The sequence below is a fragment of the Empidonax traillii genome, unplaced genomic scaffold (genome assembly GCF_003031625.1).
Source record: "Empidonax traillii isolate 1590-97213 ecotype Southwest subspecies unplaced genomic scaffold, ASM303162v1 scaffold67:size1865537, whole genome shotgun sequence".
NCBI classification, from domain to species: domain Eukaryota; kingdom Metazoa; phylum Chordata; class Aves; order Passeriformes; family Tyrannidae; genus Empidonax; species Empidonax traillii.
In genome coordinates, this window is record NW_020955260.1 from 114,379 (window position 1) to 135,302 (window position 20,924).

The 20,924-nt window shown below is 34.9% G+C and overlaps 1 protein-coding gene across 1 annotated transcript in view; it reads right to left on the minus strand.

Moving 5' to 3' along the window:
* LOC114055802 (calcium-activated potassium channel subunit alpha-1-like) overlaps window positions 1-20,924 on the minus strand; it is a gene marked incomplete at its 3' end in the record, with an annotated part of 218,228 nt that overhangs the window by 84,990 nt on the left and 112,314 nt on the right. Inside the window, exon 2 of the mRNA XM_027880279.1 lies at window positions 5,766-5,930. Coding sequence (XP_027736080.1) covers window positions 5,766-5,930 — 165 coding nt within the window. The remainder of the gene's footprint in view (window positions 1-5,765; window positions 5,931-20,924) is intronic.

Here is a 20,924-nt window from a genome sequence, read left to right on the forward strand (position 1 = left end):
CATTTCTTCAGTAGTCCAGTCAAGGGTCTAAAGCCTTCCATAGTAAATATTTAGTGCACTCTTTACTGGATGGTCTTTGATTTAAACTTTTAGCCATATTTGGAAGTTTTGATATCGATTTCTATAAAATTCTAATATGTGGATCTTGCAAAATTAGATCCTTTGCCAAGCAGAGTCCCAAGGTAATCCTCGTTTTTACTACTAACCTCACAATTTTGCTCTATCTTGCAAAAACATTTGTAAGACTTACAGTTTTCAACCTTTGAACATGTAGGACAGTCTGAGCTGGGGAAAAGAGAATGCTGAATTTTTGGATAGATAAAGAGAATGTAAAAACAATTATATAATCCAAACAAACTATATTACAGAAAAATTCTATTGAATTTATTATGTAATTTAAAAAAAGTGCCCCTTCATATACAGCTTCCTCATTTTTAGGTTTTTTTAACTCTAGTTAGTAAGTATTAAGAAAGTAACATAAATAATTTTCTAATTAAATAACTTAGTAATAAACCAATAATTAATATACTACTGCCACTAACTGTAGTCCACTCTTTTCTCCCCCACTCCCCCCACAGGCTGTTCTTCTCTTTCTTTCAATGTTGAAAATCTAAAAGACATATTGATCATTCAGTGATTAAAAAGTAAACTATTATGCACTCAATTTTGACACAAATTTGCCTGTTTTCAACTGACTCTGTCCTTTAGGTACTATGAGAGTCAAGGCAGAAACCAACACCACCACTTGGTGCTTAGCACAAGCTATATAAAGCTCATACCTCTGTTATTTGCTTACATGCCATGTGTTAAAAATAGAACAAACAATAATTTTCTCCACAATTTTATCTCCTGGATTTGCAATTGAAATAATTTTTCTTTCTTTATCAGTTTAAAGGAGAGTCTACATCCAACTGGGTCCTAGACTGAACTGTGTCAACTTCAACAATATACATATGACTTTATTCTGTATATAAAACACTCAGCCTAATTAAGGAAGCCTTCTTCTTCTTACTCAAATAATTAAAAAATAATTTCAGGAAGCAAAAATCAGTTCATAAATACCTTTAATTTCCTGCATCTTCAGATTAATTATAAATGTTTCTAATTCTTTAGAAACTCATCTCAGGAATTTTTATCCAATACTTCCATCATCTACAGCATTATATGGCACTTCAAAGTAAATCATATTTTCCTGAACAGATTTTAAGTAAACTGCTACCTTCTACTATTATTTATATTTATGCCACTCAACATCAACTGCAAACAGAACTGCATGGGTTCAATTAAATTATGTACTTATGCAAATGAATATGGACACATTTTTAAACCATATGTCAAATTCTCATCTACATTGTTTAAGAGCAAAAATCACATTCTCAATGGTTCCATTTGTGCTTTTAAAATCTAATGTACGAGGAGAAAAGGATATTCTGACCACACAACTGTAGGAACTGTGCTTAGCCAGCTACACTACTTTAAAAAACAAAAATAGTATCTTATTGAAGGACATTCTGGATCACCCTCTACAAATCTCTTCCTTCAAAGCCTGCCCTTCAGATGAAACTGGGTAGTGTGAATATTCCTTTGTGCCTAAATCACTTCTGAAATGTCAGGAGTAAAATTTAGTTCCTATAGCAGTAAGAATGTCTATTTCCATTTCAGTACTTTTATCTTTACAGTATTTACATAAACTACTGGATCAGCTGCAGTATTAGTAAAATCCCATGCACCTGCCACTTTTATGTCTCTTCTGCCTAATCTTGCTGTCGTTAACGGATATTAAAGACTAGAAGACACTCAGTTGACAGAGATAAAGCAAGCAATGGTCAAATGTTTCCAAAAATTTGATGGTTTAATTGTTTAAAATTTCCCATTACCATTTCTTATGATGCTCCCAACAACAAATAAAAGAAAACTCTTCTTAACAAAATGAAAACTACTCCTAGAGACTCAAAATACAGAAATCTTTTTCCTTATGGTTCTCCATTGAAATTAATACAAAAAACACTCTGAGGAACCAAGGGCAAAGGGCACAGGTGGAGATATTAACAGGATACCTTTGAGATAATATTCTTTCCAGTAAACCTGCTCTCCAATAGACATATTGTGAGGGAGTAGTGTAATAAGAAATTATACAAGCATTTCACACTGATGAACCAACATAATAGACCACTTTTGTGAGGCAACACACGAAACTGATAGTACCAACTGTTCTGTGCTCCAAAAAACTAAGAAAGTAGATGCAAACGATATCAAGTTTTACATAAGAGCGCCAGTACAAGAAGCTTTTGGGATAGGGAAACAGTTAATTCTGACAGTGTTCTGAATCACTTCCACAAAGAATGTGGGAAAGTTTTTCTGCATATCGAGATTAATTTGCACAATACCTGTACCTTTGGCTTCACCTATTTAGCTCTATCACATGCAACTAAAAATACCACCAAAAACTAAACTACAAGGCTGGGGTGTTTTTTCCACAACTCACAGCAAACACTGCTGACAGGCCCAGACACCCCTTACAAATAAGTTTTACATAGAGTTTCAGACACTTCACTTGAAACGAAAAACTTAATTGAAATCAAACACAAAAAAATGAAAGGTGTGACAAAGGTTTAATTTCTCCTCTCTTTGTTTAGTCTTTAAATACAATTCTTCCTCTAATCAGTGGAATGGGAGGGGAAATTAGGAATATGGCTGGGTTTTTTCAACTTTCATTTCAGTTATAGAACTTTTCCCTCCCTCACAACCACCAATGAACTGAACATTTTTAAGAAAACTATGTGGAGGGGAATCATCTCTACCAAAAATTCAAGAATGTGTTTCAAGAATGGGTTAAATGATTTCACTGTCTCCAATGACCCAGATTACGAAAAAAACTAACACCCCTTACCTTGCAGCAGATGCCCTGAAACACGAATTCATAAATTATGTTGGAAAAAAATAACTAAAAAAAAAAAGTTGCTTTTCAATTAGTCCTACAGCTACAAAGGCCTTCCAGTCTATATTTTAAATGTTGTGTACTGATTTTATCTATTGTCTTAACAGAAACATTAGATTTCACTAGAAAATTGTACAAATGTCGATGTAAATGTCCAATTTTGTACTACACTATGATGCTATGACCTGTCAACACAAATTTTTGTCCTGTATTTTTCACACTGTTGGCCTTAATTTTCTTCACTAGTGGGTAGCCAAAAAGTTTAAATATTAAAGAGGTAACTATAGGAGCACCCACTACACAAATATTTGTTTCAACATTCCCAAAGCACCTGGGCAAACTGATCTGATAAATTAGGAAGTTGTTTTGTAAGGTTTCTAGGGAAGAAATAAAAGTTACTAGGGAAGAAATAAAAATGTCAAAGATACGGTGACAGATTTCAGTAGACAGAGGTCCAAAAAGTAGTCTGTGTAGATTCCACAAACGGTACTTGACATTCCACTAAGATTCACTGTGAAGAAAATGACTGTCCAGGTAATAATAATGATTGAAGTTTTTTCATGAGCAGAAAACACAAATAAGCTTCTACTTCACACTTGATTTGTGTTCAAGGTTGGCCTAACTTGTCTCCATGTCTCAGATGAAACCAGGCAGCAGTTACCCAGCTGCCTTCAGATGACCATCCTGAACTGAAGATCACTTATAACTCTGCCCAATTCCATTTTCAGTGGGCTGGGTTTTTTTTGGTAAACATTCAATGTATAAGACTGATTTTAATTTCAACTTGCACAATGTAAAATTGTACCTTAATTTTTTTAGTTGCAGATATCTCATACAACTTTGATTTCATAGAACTGTGAAATCACCAGTTCTTCTTCAGGGGAAAAAAAAAATCACATTTTGATTCAGAAATACAGCTGGTAGAAGAGGCTGGATTAAATTAGTAGGAATTCATGAGTTAAGTCCCAATATTTTCAAACAATTTTGCTACATCCTATGTCTACCAATAATGTGAATATTACCTCTAGCACAAATGTTCACTGAAGCAGTTAACCTTTGGCAAATATATCCAGAAAGTAAAATCTAAATCAACAGTCAATGTTCCTACTGGAAATGGTCTTCCATGAACTACATCTTGTCAATTCAAATAATGAAACTGATGAGTATTACATTAAAATAAATGCATCTTATTTTCTAAACTAAACAAAATTAACTAACAGATTCCATACTTCGCTACAGATTTCTCAGATAGTTAGTCATATTTGTAAATCCAGGTGTGCACAATACCTGTTGCTTACACGTGACTATATTCTCAGAAATAACCTAATCCAGTGACAGTGGTCAGCTAGTCTCTTATAAAATGCAATGGTAAACTAAGTCATTAAATAGAATTGAAAAAGTTCTTCCAGTATTTTGGAAAAAAAATACAGTACAATGTATTTTATATTATTTATATTAGTTTTTTGTCTTGATTGTTGGTTTGTATCTGTGCTCACATATAGCTCAGTAAAAACAATACAGGCAAATTTCTCACTGCATAGCTAAGAGCAGAGGATTCTTGGTTTGGGTCATTTCTAGCCTTGATACTTGAATGAGAACAAGAAGCACAACTAAGACTTTTTTTTAATGCTGAAGATGTCAGGAAAACATGCAAAATGCCACTTTTCCTAAAACAGCATGTCAATATGCCAGTTTCACGTAAAAGATATATAGCATTCAAAGGTTCAAAGCAGCAGTGAACATGCTGTCAAGCTACTGATAAAAGTCAGCAATTAAGCAAATGGGAGGAAGACATTTTTAGGAAAAATAATCAAAATAATATTCTTGCAGAAACAAACGATACAGTGGCAATTGAGTCACCTCAACTTTTTACTGTAAAAGACTTGATTGAGGAGTGCAATTTTTTTTCTTTTCCTCCCTTCCCTCCCCCATCCAAATAATTACTCTGTAAACCCAAACTGACTCACCTAAAATATCCCTTAACCAAAATAAACAAAGACACAAATCCTTTTTCAGTTTAACCCAACCTAGTTACAGTCTCACTGGGATTCTCAGAAGTTTTAAATGGGATTTAAATCACTTGAGCTCTTAGTTTATAAGTACATGCATTCTAACAAGCAAACTAAGCAAAATGACACAGGAGTTTTACTGAACTTTAAGAAAACCCTTGGGAATTTAGTATTTAACAAGGCTCTAATGTAATTATATTCAAATAAAGCAGAAAACTACAGAGTTTTTTCAATGGAACTTTAAACCACAAATTATCAATACGTGGCTCTATCTGATACATAACTGTTCACACATTTGAAGGACTTCCTAAGCTAATAAAGAAAAAAAATCAAGAGAACATATTACTAGTCTACTGAAAATATCCCAAATCTCATTGCATAGCCAATTCAAACTCATCTTGGCTTTACAGTTCTGACCACTATGTACACTTGTAACACTGCGCTTATTTTTCAAAGTGGCTTCCGTTTTTCCCAGCATAATTTTAATTCCAGACAAAATAGGTCTATAGATTTATCACCTAATATGAAACGACTAAACTGACTGTTTGTAGCACAGTTCAAAATCATAATGCCAGAGTACTGAAGTAGGCTGGAGAGTGGTCTGGAAGTCAGTTTTTCTTATTTACTGTCTCTGCCTCTCTCTTGCAGTGGGAATTAGTCTGCTATTTTTATTTCCAAAAGGGAAAATTGGGATTGACTCAGTGCTGATGAAACAAACCAATCAAAAATCCTCCACTAATGCTTGGACACAGTGCTTCTTAAAAAAAAAAAAAAAATGTTCTTTCAAATGAAAACATAGAAAATCATAGAAAACTTACAAGTACTCTGCCAGTTAATGTCTGGGCAGATATCATGACTCCTGCCCAATCCTTCACAGACGTCATCCATCCCACTTCTGCTGCCACATTCTCCTCTTTTTCATCTGTTGGTTTGCAGGCTCCATCTGCCTGTGTGTCTCCACCACCATTGATCTTCTGGGCCTCCTGCAAAGTAAGTATTTGGATTAGTTAATGTTTAGCAATTTGACAAGGAAAGCCAGAGCAAAGTTATGGCTAAGAAATGCTATGAAAAATGGAAAATAGGTCTTCCTGGATTCCTGATAGATGAAATTAAGAACCTACTTGGATGTATCTCTTTGTAAATTATAAAAATAGAAATGTTCTATAAGGCACCAGACTAACAAATAGATAATAATATTCTCCTTGATATTACATCTTAAAAACATATACTTGGCATCCAATATGCTATATATTCCTTCCTTATAAGCAGCATAAGTGAAAAGAGCTCTGTATTGCAATTATAGAGCTACTTTTAAATGAATTTATCATAAATACACTGAAAGACCTTTTGATGTATTAGTTCAAAACAATACATAATAGGTGTGAACACAATTTATGCGCAACTTTAATATCACTAGAATTAATTACCTGAGTAAACCTTTGCTAAGAAGTATGATGTAACAAGACAGTAATTATCAAGTTTAAGGGGAACAAAATACACCATAGAGAATCTGCAGGGAGCTGCCATGCTATCAGTGAACCAGTTTTTCAGTGAAAGTGTTTAATGTATCACAGGAATTATTCTGTCATTAAGTGGTTCTCACAGAACGGAGAGCTAGAAATTAAAGAGGAGCCTCAGCTGCACCAAGCTTACTGATGAATCACATGCACTGGAATTCGTATCAGTCTCTCACGGCTGTTGCAGAAAGGATGTCATGCTCTGTAACTCCCTCCTATGCGCTACCGTCACTGGTGCTGCACAAAAATCAAGGGAAATGGCAGGAAAAGCCAGCCTGGATTGTATAGAGTTTAAAACAGATCACATGCAAAGTATCAGCCTGTGCCATGAACGTGCCTTTGGTGACAACATAACACTAATGACTTCCTGAGCACTTGACAAGTTATGCTACACAAGCATAAGGGAGGCAGCAAAATTCAGTGCTGAAGGAAGTACCCAGCACTTGAACTTCACACACAGATCTACATTAGTGCTTCAAGCAATCTGCACAGACCAACAGCTTGAAAGATCTTGCTTATAGATGACTTGTCTGTAGGCCACTAAGCAGGAAATCAATTGCCATTAATGCCTTTCTGGACATCTATTATACAAGCAAAGATGCTTGATGCTGGTTATGTGATTATTATTACTACAGTAGGATTACTGTGATGATCAAAACATGTAGCTGTGAGATGGCCTTGAGGACACAGCTGGACATAAGGGTGCAGGCACTTCCTGAGAGTACTGAACTAATAAAGCAGTTGCATTGAATCTGTCAGCAAAGAACAGTAGAGCAATGCTAAAAATGTAATATTGAGACCAACAGTTGTTTTTATAGAATCTCAGCATCACATTAGTTAATCAGGTTCTTTCTTCTCTGCTAGTTTCCCTCTCAAAAAGCAGGCTCTGTGTTCTTACTAGCAATTACAGCACAGTGCATGATGTGGCTGTATTGATAATAACACATTATTCAGAGTTACAACAGTAATTCAGTACACTTCCTAAGCAAATAACCAGACAGAAGATAAAAAGTACTTTGTATTTGCATAACTGGACCTCATTCACTGACAAATTTGGACACAGTGAATCAGATGTTTTGCACTCAGCATTGAAAGACATATCCTGCACTGCACACACAGAGAGCACAACCTACAGAAATGAGCTCATTGCAGAGGACAGTGATGTACAGCACGGCATGAGGCATTTCCTGCGGAGTAACCCCTGGCTGGAGACAATTTGTGACCCAAAATGTCACTAAGTCACATAGATCAGTCCCAAAGAAATGCCTTAACCACCATCAGGGTTTCGATTATAATCCAAGAAAGAGAAAACTAGGTTCAATATAGCAGAAATTGTAATAAAATAAAACATTGAAGCTAGACGCATCTCCAGGGTCCCGGGGTCACTCACTGGACACTCTCCCCTAGAATTTCCCCTGACTCTTCTGTGGCCCAGGATGTCATTTCAGCCCTGTCCAGGGCCGCCCACTCTCACAGCCCTGTCCTATCCAGCCTTAGCGAGCCAGATCCCACCAGCCTGGCCAACGCACAGCCAGTTTGCCTTGCCTAGCCTGATCCGCAGGCTAAGATCCCAGGCTGGCACCCAGAAGGCTACTGGCAGCCAGGGCTCTTGTCCCACCATCCCAGCCAGGGAGCTGGCCCACAGGGCCAGTGTTGTGACAGCTACTGACTGGATAAAAAACTACACATTTCATTTATTTCTCTCTTCCCACCAGTTTCTCTGCCTTTTGTAACTGCTAGAGCTTGTCTTTCAGAATGTAAACTTCACACACCAGATTTTGCTGCATGGTCCTCCTCTGCATTGCACAGCAAGCTTTCATACTCTGTACAAGTTTATACTGAATGAATTAATGTGATTTTTCTAGTAAAGGAGTTGTAATTATTTCTTCCTCTCAGAAAAGAAACTGAGGTGGTGATTAAGTGCCTAACTCAGTCACTAGAGAAGTTATTGGCAAATAAGGAGGAAACCAGAGTCTTTCTTGATTTTTCCACCCAGCAACATCTGTTTAAAATCACAGGGATACATACCTTGCAAAAAACATTCATAACTATGGATTATGACATAAAAAGTCACAGAAATACAGATCACTGAACAAAAAGAGCTGAATTAAAATGTACATTTTATGTTAGTGAACTTAAAAATATTAAGGATGCAAAATTCTGTTATTGTGTACATGTTCCTTCCTTACCCCCAATCTTTTGGTCAATAGATGAACTTACTCATAAAATTATTAAAATAATTAACAATCTCCTAACACTCAATAAAATAGTAGGCAATTTACTTAATTGAAGGAGAAGGACAATTTTTACATTTTGAAAAGGATTTCATAGCCTAAGTTCTTTTTGCTGTATTGACTTTTGGTTGCCAATAGAACAAAGCAATAAGTCATTGACAGACCCGTTCACTATTTGATTCTCTAAACGTATTAAAGTCTGTAACACACTTGAATGGTTGTATTTCTATATTTATACCACTTACTCCACCTCTATTAAAATCTCCCACCCATATTATTTCTTAATTAGAATGTAAGTAAAACAATTATCCCCTGCCAAGTATAATTTCGAGCAGACTCTCATGATCAGCCTAGCTCTTACCACTATTGAAGCTATAATTGTTATGCAGATTAGTTGCTGCTACATAATATTTGTGTTCAGCTTGGATATTTTATATTTTTCCACCTACATGGCTAGCTTCTTATCTTACTTACTTAACTGGCAGTTCAGTATTAAGAAAAGTTTATCCTAAGTCATTACGCAATTGTGCAGAAATCACTAAAGGAGGTTTAAAGACTGCTTTTATTTACACTGAGTACAAATCAGTCCTGTTAATAAGTGCATAGCCTGTTCCACTGCTATTTCTTCACCTCACAGCATTAAGTAACCAACACCAAAACAAGGAAAAGGTACTTAGAATAATAACCTGACAGTGACGACAATTGTTTAATTATTTACAAGTTCAGTATTGCAAGTAAGGTATATTTATCCACTCTGCTTACTCTGTTCGTTATTTTAATTACTTGAGGACAGGAACATTCAGATATATTGAGAAGCAGTGTATTTTGTGAAATACATATTTCCTGAACTTAATGACAAATGACTTCTCATCACAATGAGAAGGCGTGTACAGGAATCAGGTCTCACTATTCTATCAATAATTTGACAAAGACGTGGACCAGGAAGTTCAATGCTTTTTCTCCTATTTTCAACAATAAATATTTATTTAGATTACCTAAGTTCTGGGATGCTTAAACAAAGTTAACCTTAAAGAAGAAGAATTCAAAAAGGAAAAAAAAAACACTCAAAAACATTTAATGGTTTGGAAAATTTCGTCCTGCCTGCTTCATTTCACCTCTCTAGAACACCTGTACAAACACAGAACCACTGCATAGACACTCAATTCAACCCAGGACAACATGAAATAAAATCAGAAGATTATTATGAAACCTTAAAACATCATCTAAAACTACTTTGTCTTTTTAGAAGCCCTAAAAACACAGAACACCATAAAGACTCTGAAGTATGGTACCGAAAAGACTTGATCACTTTTTAAAATATGTTAGAAAACAGGAAAGAGGCAGGTAATGTGAGGGAAAAGAACTAGGTTAAAATCTGGGGAAACAAAGAAAAGGACTCGATTTTCCCATTTATCTATACTCTAACTATTTGAATATCACAAAAAAAATATCACCCATAAAGAGAATACAGGGCATTCAGTCACATCACTCAAGAGAAGACAGTATGCTCAATTTAAGTAAATGTTTAAAAGCAATAATACCAATGTAGCAAGTTCAGTATCAGGTTTTGAATTTCATCCTAGATAACATAAGATGAGAAAGGGTCTAAGAACAGGAGCTGCACCTAGTTTAAAGTATTTAAAGTATATTTAAGTCATTTCAGTAACAATGCAATAAGAAAATACAGTTTGGAGAAGTTAGGAAAGGGCTACTTTAGATAAAATTTCAAGTTGCTGGTATCATTATCTTCATTAACCACCCTTCAATTAACTGTACTGCATCCCTAGACCCTAAACTTTAAGAACGGTTTTATATCAGATCAACACTTTCATGTTGGCCACTCTTACACATTAGGAATCTATGTTTACGTTCCTTTCCTTTTCATTCATCAGCTTCCCCAAAGTTACCAAGAGGTGCTATGTGAAAAAGAATAATATTGCATATAAGACTATTTCTCCTTTCTCTTAGGCAAACCTCTAAAACACTCAGTTTAAAATTACTTCTATCAATAATTTAATTCCATGTTCTTATATACATTCACTCACCATTTTGATAACTCCAAATAGGGGTCTTAAATTTATATAAAACTGTACTATTTTGCTCTATTCTCCAAAGTTGGGCAATGAACAGTCTGTGTTAAGACTTAAGGTACCTACTGAATACATTGCCATGGCAAATGCTTTCCATCAGATATAGTTACCATCCGTAGTCTTCATCTTAATAGTTACTAAGTACCAATTCGTCCAGTGGTAAAAATATGCAAGATAAAAAAAACCTTGAAGCAGTTCACCTGCTCTAATGCAGTTTAGGAAACACAGGTTTTCACTGGATTATTAATAAACAAGAGAATTGGGAATGTGAGAAATGAATAGCCATATAGAGACTTAGAAACCTCTTGGAAAACAGTCAGTCTTACACGAAAGAGAAAACAAAGGCTATACAAACCAAATGTGAGCTAAACTGGCCCATCCACAGCATCTCCTTGAATATTAAGTTCATAGTCAAGTCATATTAAGTTACATTGACGTCAGTTATCATACTGTAGCTACGGTTTGACTAGTTTCAAAGGATTAATTATTCATACCCAGACAAACATTATTCCTTTCACTGAACAGAAGAACCAGAATGATCCGTGGAAAACATGGCTGATGAGATAACCAAGCATTTTGCTGTCATAAAATATTCACAAGCTAAATAATTCCGTGTTTGCAAATTTGGCAGGTTAAGAAAAGTAAGTCAAAAACAGAGTACAAAAGTTTTCTTATGAGTTTAAGACTGAGACATTAAGCCCCTGTGAGACTATTTTTTTTTGTTTTCTGTATTCCTGCAGGAATTACAACCAGAGCCTTACTTTCTGTGCTGACAAAGAAAACCCACTTTCTTTTTTTCTCTTTTTCCGGTGACCAGCTTCACTGTTGCACTTGTGCAGACTTTCAGTAATCCTGACAGATTTTTTGTTCTGTGCCCTTCATATTTCCAGTATGGGTTACTTGTATAAAATCCCCTTTCCATGTCATTGCTTTGACTGACAAAAATTGCTACAGTAGAGGAATTAATTCTAAAACCTTGACCTGAGAGGCAAGGGAAACTAGATTAGTAATGTATGGTGTTGCACACATGATCCCACAAACAGTACAACAGTCTGTCAAATGAAGGGTTCCTGGGTATGGTTCTCATTTAAGAATTTGAAACAGCACACACCTACATTATTTGAAATCTGATGAAATACAAAAAGATTCAGCTCAAAGATTAAAAATTTCTGCATGTTAATAGAAGTGTTATAATGCAACACTTTCACTGATGTGAAACAGTATTTCCAAATAATTAGAAAGCTGACTGACAGATTTCCATACCAGTCTAAGAATAGAGAGGCACGCTGGAAGTCCTTTTTGTGTCACCAAATTTTGCAAGTCCTCAGCCACACTGTGTGGGGTCTTCACCCCACAGCTACAGAACAAGAGTTCCAGTAGATCTGCTGCATAGGGATCTTAAAAAAATAAATATTTTTAGGATTTTTAAGTGTTTCAGTTTACACAAAAGGGAGACAATGCAGGCATAGTGCAGGGAATCACAAAATAAGACACTAAAATCTGGTAAAGATTGCTAGACTAGTTATATAAGACAAACATATTAAGACAGATGTGTAAAAGGGAAGCAATTAAGAACTAAAGGCATTGTAGTGAAATGAAAAAGGACAGACAAAGTCATTACAGACTTACATGCATTCAAATGGGCAAACACTGTTTTTTAAAAAACATGATTGGTTCAAGTTAGCAGGAGTTTATATCAATAGTTACATAAGCTTTCACCATAAATTAAGAAGTCTGTATGAATAGTTTCATTTATATTTATATATAGAATTTCCTTTTCTGCTTCTGATTATGTATCAGACCACATTTACAGAAATAAATAACCTGTGAACTTGTCATGAGACTACATAACAAGTGCATTTACTGTCTGCAACACATAAATAAATAAAAAAATAGGGCAAGCAAGTGATATACTCAGGTCAAAAGTATTCACTGAAAATATTTCACAAATTGTCAAACTAACACCTAGCCCATACATTTATTTTCCTTTTTTTTATAGTTAATAGAGCATTTCTTGATAATATCCTCTATAACAACCAAATTATGATTGCATTAAAATATTATCTGAAGGCCCTTTCAATTATAAAGTAGCAGACAACAGCATTTATTCTTATTAATGGGGACACTAAGTTTAAATCAAAGGACACAAAACATTATTTTTGGTCCCTAGTTACTGTAGAAATAGGTACCTTAGGCAGATTAGACAATTTCCACATAAGATTATATTAGTCTTTAACAGCATTTTCTGTGTTTCAAGCCTTATAGAGAGATCGTTCTTTAAAAATATATTTTTAAAAGAGTTGTACCATAGAGTAGTCTTAAATAAACTAGAAACTAAACTTGTAAAAATATATTAAACAGTATCAGATGGGACTGAGTTATCGAAACAATGGAAAAGAAGTGCTCCTTAATGGAAAGGCAAAGAGAAGCATAGAAAGGTGCATACAATTCCTGTTATCCTCCCATTTTGTTTCTTCCCACTTAACAGAAGGCAAATCAAATGATTAATCCAGAGAAATTTCTTTCTGTCACAAACAATAAAAAATTTTAAATATCATTAACCCAAAAGTCTCAAAGTGCTTCACAAATACAAGCAAAAAGTCTTGAAAATACCTTAAAAATATCTTAAAAATGAGAAAAAAAGTAAGAAACAGTGGGAAAATTACCTATTTATCCTGACTACAGGAAGTACTCTAGCTGATTGCCTGTAATTTTGTTTTTGTTTTTACCATTAAGTAGTATGCAATTCCAAGTTTTTCAATCATCACCTCTTGGCACATTTTTTAGTACCATGAAAGGATGAAAAATACATTGAAAAAATAAAACGTGATTTTTCACAACTTTAAGAGAAGTATCACGAGTAAGTATTTTATGATCTATATGATCTAGATTATAAGAGTAGTTTTTATAAAATAATTTTGTTATAGAACCTGAAATAAGAAAATCACTATTCACTGTCAGGAATAGTCAGTATTAAAAGAGGTTGATAAAAGGTTCTGAAAATAGAAGGTTTATTGCACTAAAAGATATTTACAAATACCATGTACAAAGTAAATATCAAACTGCTTTGTCAGTGAAGGTGAACTTCACAGTTTACCTTCAATCTCTTCAGTTACATACTTTTCTCCATCCTGCTCAGTCACAAAAAAGGGGTTTTTATCTATTAGCAAACAGTACACTTTTTCATTGCACTAACTTCCTAATACTTTGTTGCTTGTGCTATCAGGGGTATCCAAGAGAAGGAGATGCAGACTGAAATGTAAAAGGAAATTTCCCCCTCTTCTATGAATTACAGAACAGCAAGCACCTGTGACTAAAACTCATGCTCAAAATCACCTCTCTAATGCCCAGAAATCCCAAATCTTAAGCAGTACACAGCTTAAGAGACACAGAACACGGCTTATGAGACAGAGTCTCTAAGCACAAGGTACTGTAACTACTCCAAAACTGGAATCTTGGTCCTTACGTAAAAGGAATTAACTACTCCCTTCCTGAACGGAAAGAAAAGGTTCTCACCTTGAAAACTTGATGACAGGAATTTAAAGTTATCATTTTCTTGAAACATTTTCATATGGAAGGGATGGACTTAAGCATTTGTGTTTTCTATTTTACTATTGTGAAATAGTAAATTATTGATATTTTATGGAAATATAGGCAAGTTTCATAAAGAGTAAGCATTTCAAATAGAATTTCTTTGTATTTACATTTTTAAAAAGAGATTTATGATTTCTCACACGGTTTTAAAGGTAATAGGATAAAAGATGAAGGAGAGTGGCAGTGGGACAAAAATAAATGAGAGACTCATAAATATAACTAGTTGGTAATATCACGAAAATCATGTATAAAATTAATAATTTGAAGAATGCCAGGGAATCATTCCATTGTCTTCCAAAACAGTCATCTCTAAGGCCTTTTTTGATTCAAGGGTAGTATATAACATTTATTCTCATTGCATTAAAACCATAAAGGAAAGCACAATGAATTAAAGGCAGCTCTCAGTAGGATATGAAGCCGTATCTAAGCCTTCATTGATGTACGAAATTAAGTTCCAATATATAACACATAAATATTTGAAGAGCAGCAGATCAGCCAATAACTAATTAAAAATATTTACTAGCATGCAACACTTCTCACTCAGAGATTACAGAGTGCAATGCAGTTTACAGACTGCAAGAACTTGCTGCGGGGGGAATCAGAAAGCACTCAGTATACAGGAACCCAGAGAAAAGATATCCAGCTCTACTTCTCAAAATATTTAAAATGTAGATTTATTTACAAAGTAACTGTTTCAATGATTACTTTGAAATAATTACATTAAACTTAGCATTTCCCCCTAAAAGATCAATTACATCACATTGTAAGAAAAGTCTAAATGCTACTATTTAATCAAGTAGCTATGGTCTCATTTATTACCCACTGCTATGGAAACAATTTTGTGTAATCTGAATCTCATGACTCCCTTGCATAAACGGTAAACAGAAGTTTTTAATCTGCAAGGAATTTTTCTTCTTGCAAGTTAAATTTCTTTTAGGTAACATATATCACTTAAGTTCACCTCCTATACACTAAAGAGCAGCATGTAAATTATCCAATATCAACACTTGTAGACTACAAATACTGCATCTGGTACATTTATCATACAAGGAAATCTATGCAGTTCCTACAAACTCGTGGATACTGACTGAAATCTAAGGCAGAGAAGGGAGAAAGTCAAATTTCTGCTTGATTTGTATACTATAGCTCCATCAAATTTCATTTATGCTATATAGAATGAGAACAAACTCAGTGGATTATTTTGACTTTCTTAACCTCATCACTTTAAATAACAGGAATAACAAACTGGTACAGAGATCGTCTCCTGCTCTTTGTGGGCATTCCAGTGATGCACTGCTAGGAATTGATGCATGACTGTGACATTGAACACAGCCTTTTTAAGCAATCAGAAGTTAGACTAGTGGAAAATAAAGATCCATGGTGTCCCTTCTTGGTTCTCATAACACATCCTGATTGTGTCATGATTGAATATGCCTTTACCAAAACTTGTAGAAGAAGCTCCTACTCTGACAGGTCATTTTCTAAGTGAGAAAAGAAACTCTCAAGTTCCTCAGAGACTTGACTGTTTAGAAGCAGCCCTGGCAGAGTTGCATTAGTAGCAGAGGGCAGGTGAGGTGCTTAAAAGCAGTCATTGTTCTGTCTCATGAGTCTGCAGTTTTTAGTTTCAAAATTTATCAAACCAGCAAATAAAGCATATGTCACAAAAATATGCTACCTCTGAATACTCCCTCTGCCTCTAAATTATGCATGATACAGCAAGCAGTTATTGTCACCTGATCAGCAAAGATAATGAACAGATGTGAGAGGATAGGTCAACTTAAATTTTTAGCTCTTTTTCTAAAATTAAATAATAGTACGAAGAAATGAAAATATAACTATTTTTAAATCATCAAAAAGTATTGATTTGCTTGACCTTCATGGGAGCAGAAGTGGACAATGATGAATAATACAGTTAATGCCTTTATAGAAATCTCAATCTTGAATGCCCTTTGTTTATATCTGGCAATTTCGTGATAATGGGATAATTTCATTACTGAGCCTAGAACTCCCATTTTTTTCTTTTAAATTTTATATGAATTATTCTGATAAAGAATTCACAGCAGCATAAAGATTGAACAGTTCATCAAAGCGGGCTGTCACACTTTACACTATTCACAAGCTGTGTTTTACAGAACCTACTCATCAGTTTGAAGCTTAAGAGACTTTCTCCATTTACAGTGCTGCATAATTATCTCACACAGCTTCCCAAGATGCAGGTGCCCCCCATAATTTATCTGTGAATGAGATTCATTGACAATCCAGTTCAAGTATCACACAATGTTAAAAATTTTACCTTAAACTACTTCTTAAAAGAAGAAAGGGCTTAATTAAGACCCAGTTAAAAAAAAAAAAAAAAAGGTAATGATTCATACACCAGTAATTCACATCTTCCAAATACCTGCCTCTAGCTTATTCAGCAACAAGACACTGAAGCAATGTACCTAACTAGAAGATGCATTTGAGAAATAAATAAATCTCTGCATTTCAGATTCAGTTGATGGAAATTAGGGAAAAACTAAAGGCATGAACTGTAAGATCAGACTTTTTTCCCAATTTAAAAGTATGATTTTTATCCTCACAAACTAGTTTAATAAGGGAAACAGAATCCACACGGCACAACAGAAGTGATATGTAGCATGGTTCCCATTTTGTCTGCAAATGCACAACCCTAAGAAGAGTATTCAAGGATATTTTTCTTCCTGGACACTTTATAAATCCTCACAGGGATCATGGGATGCACTGTGAACAATTCAAATGCTTCATTTTATTAACACTTTAAAGTGCTCAATATACTAAAAATGATGTGCAATACTTGAGTACTTTTACTTGATGCCCACGTTGGCAATCACTATTGCCTAGAAGCATTTAGTGGTCCTCATCCTAGGTAGCAAAAGATTTCTGCTAAATAAAATGAACTTCCTGAGAAGGAAGCTTCTTCCTTAAGATGAATTCATATATCAGATTTTTGTGCTGTGCTATTTAAATAAAACTTGACTTCAACTATATTTTTAAGAGCTCTCCATGGAAAAAAAATGTCCTTGCTATTGGTTGAATCAACAGAAAGAGCTGTACAAATTCAGATTAAAAAGTTTTACGTTCGTTCAGTTTTCATTTTTTACAGGATTAAAAAATGATGAAACAATTTTATTTCCTCTAAAACCACACCAACTATTACCATATGAAATTGAGTTGGAATCCATCAGATTCTCAAAAATCTTTTCATGTACTGATTTCTTCTCATGCAGATAATCACAGAAGCAACAGAAAACAATAAATCAAGCAATCTTTCCAAGCTCTACTTACCTTTTTATAAAGCAAAGAACATTTTACACAAAGTTCTATGCAATTACTCAAAACAGAGGCTAGTGGTGGGAAAAAAGCCCAACAAAACAGTCAATTAGCTATTTTCCTTTCTATCAGCTTTTTCTCCTATAGCTATTCACTTTATCCATCATATACACCAACAAAGGTACAAATTCTTACTGCTTCTACAGGTCACAAAGTGATCTTTGTGAGCTACCATTTTTTAAGTACATATCACCTCATTAATTCTCTTGCTCTGTGTTCTCCAGCAATGTATTTGTAGGTATGGTGCTAAATGCATCTCCTTCTTCCAATTCTCTCAACAAACTTATGAAAACAGATACAATTCAAACATAAAGAGACAGAGAACAACTGGGTCCTCACACTCTACTCTCACCAGAAAAGTCGTATGCATGTTCCCCATTACAATCAGCTATAGCAGGTGTAGGCATATAAAAGCAAACACTATGAAAGTTTCCAGTGTCTTTTTTTTAAACATGTCAGAAAACTGAAAAAGGAGACTGGATTTTTCTACAAGAGTTGTGAGGCACTGGCACAGATCGTCTAGAGAAGTTCTGGGTGCCCCATCCCTGGAAGTGTTTGAGACAAGGTTGGATGGGACTTTGAGCAGCCTGGAAAGTGTCCCTCTCCATCGCAGGGAGGTTGGAATGAGATGATCTTTAAGGCCCATCCCAACTTAAACCATTCTATACTACTAGGATATGAATCTGTAATTCTACTAGCCATCTCTCTGGATACTGCCATCTCATAAAGGATTATAATCTAGAAAAAAGCATTGTAAATATTGTGGAGCACCACGTGAAACCAAGTTCACCTTTGTCCAGAATTATGGAAGCACAAAGTTAGCAGTTCTTCCAACTGGGTTTGAGTCGACAGCAAGGTGAATATGATTCAATAATGTGCCCTGGCAGTCAAAGGGACAGGTTCTGCAGGGAAGGGGTCACAGCACCAGCTTATCAGAGCTCAAGGAACATCTGGACAATCCTCTTAGTCATATAACTTAGATAGTCCTGCAAGGAGCAGGGAGTTGGACCCAGTAATTCTCATGGGTCCCTTTCAACTTGAGACATTCTATGACTCTATGATTGTACATCTAATCTCCTAACCTTCAGTCTAAACCTGCCTTTGTGACATCTTTCTCATCCTGCTCTCCTTATGACCTCTGACCCTGTTAAATTGTTTATCCTAACACAGCAGGGATTGAGTTCAGCAGAAGATATCTAGTCACGAAATAGAACATGCCAAGAGACAAGATTTATGATGTAACCCATTCATTCAGGAGATAGGGAGGTATCATCCCTCAGTTTTTTACTTTCTAATTGCTTGTTTTAGGGATGAGGGGTTTTGAGGTTTCCTTCCCTTCCCCTCCCACCTCTCCCTTCAAACATATAACAGTTAGTCATTTTCTGTCTGTAAATTTGGCTCAGAGCCTGCACTTTCTTTCTGAGCATCTTCTATTATTGTCATCGATTGCAGTGGCACTGAGTGGTGAAAATATGATCAACATCAGCACACATACTCTGGATGAAACTCTGCCAACCTCCTGGAGTGACAACAGATGTTTTTGTTAGTTCTCATGTCTTGTAGGAGCCAACACTAACCCAGGGAAAGAGTCAAAACCTAAAAGTAAGACAGAGCAGGAATAATACTATGGTCCAATGGGCACTGAGGTCATGATTTAACTACATAAGGCATCATGGGAGTACACACATTAAATTACAAAAATAGTTACACAGCCTTTCAGCTTGCTGGAAAAATTTTTTTGCTGTAACAAAATAAAAATACATTTGTAATGAAAACATACCATTAGGCTGGGTGTAAACCCAGTAATGTGTGTGGCAAGGGTACTGTAATTGGAACACTGGAATAACAACAACAGCTAACAGATACGGTAATCAAGTCCAGAAGGAAGATGAAAGTTCACTGATTGGACTATTTAACTCTAAAAGTAAGCATATCGGAACGGCTGAAACAAATATGCAGACACAGTTTGCAGATTTACAGATTTTAGGAATTACAAACTAAAATGGAATTACTGAAAATTATATTATTAAAATTTAGATTTTTATCTAATATGGATTTTTTTTTGAGTCTGCTCCACTATTACTTCTGAAAAAAAAATTTTTGGCTTAGAAAATCTAGACATAAAACCTTAGAATTCCATAGGCAACTAAAGCTTCGTATTAACAGGCAAGATATTCTCTGGGCTAGTGAAGTCAGAATTCAAATTTTGTCATAAAAGAGACATTAGGGACTCTCACTGGTTAGTAGTCACATGTTTTCAGTTTATGTGGTGAAGTTCTGTTTTTCTAGAGATACATTTATAAGCTTTGAATATAATTTTAAAAAAATATATTTTAAAATAGCAACAATTCCAGGAAGAAATTAAACATAAATCTAAAATCTTTTTTGTACATCCAGTCCAGCCACTATTTCTGATTTTATTTATTTTAGATAAAATAAATTCTACATCATTTTCTTAGTGGTTCTAAAGGACAAAGTGAAGAAAGCGTAATTCACTGTGACATTTTTTCAAGTCACAAAAAACTTGTATGCCGGTAAGTTTTGAAAAAAAAAAAAAAAGAAACAAATTTACTCTAAAAGTAAACTGAAGATGACTAATTTTTTTATAAAGGGCCATATAAGGCTTTCATTGTCATATGGTGCTTACCAAATATTCAGTTCAGCTTAACCTTCATTTTTCAAAGGTACTTAAAAAACATCTTGAAGACAGTCTCAAATATGGCTAGAAGAATGGAGGAAAGTATAAGTAATCAATTACCACAAATTTATAAGTAGGGTAAGTTTCCCATCACAAGTGGGATTCCTAACTGCAGTAGATTAGTCACTTCACCTTGTAGGAAGATAGATATGAAAGGCAGGAATACAAATTTTGTTCCTAGCAACCACATTAATGCAAAGGCCACACTGACAATTAACTCATATCAAGAAAAAAAATTTCTTGCAAAGATTGTACAGACCTTTTAACAACTAATTCTAAGTTATTAGAATACAGCTTTGAGTTTACTTCTTGACACGTTAAGTCACCCAGTATCCCAGAGACAGTGGCATTGCTGCCTTGCTGTGCTCCAGGCCCTGGAGCTCCAAAGACTGTTTTATTTCATAACTCAGAGACCTAGCAACAGTGGTATTTAATGAAATGATCATCAGTCATAAAAAAAAATACATTTTTAAAAATGTATGGCTTTCTGCTGTGC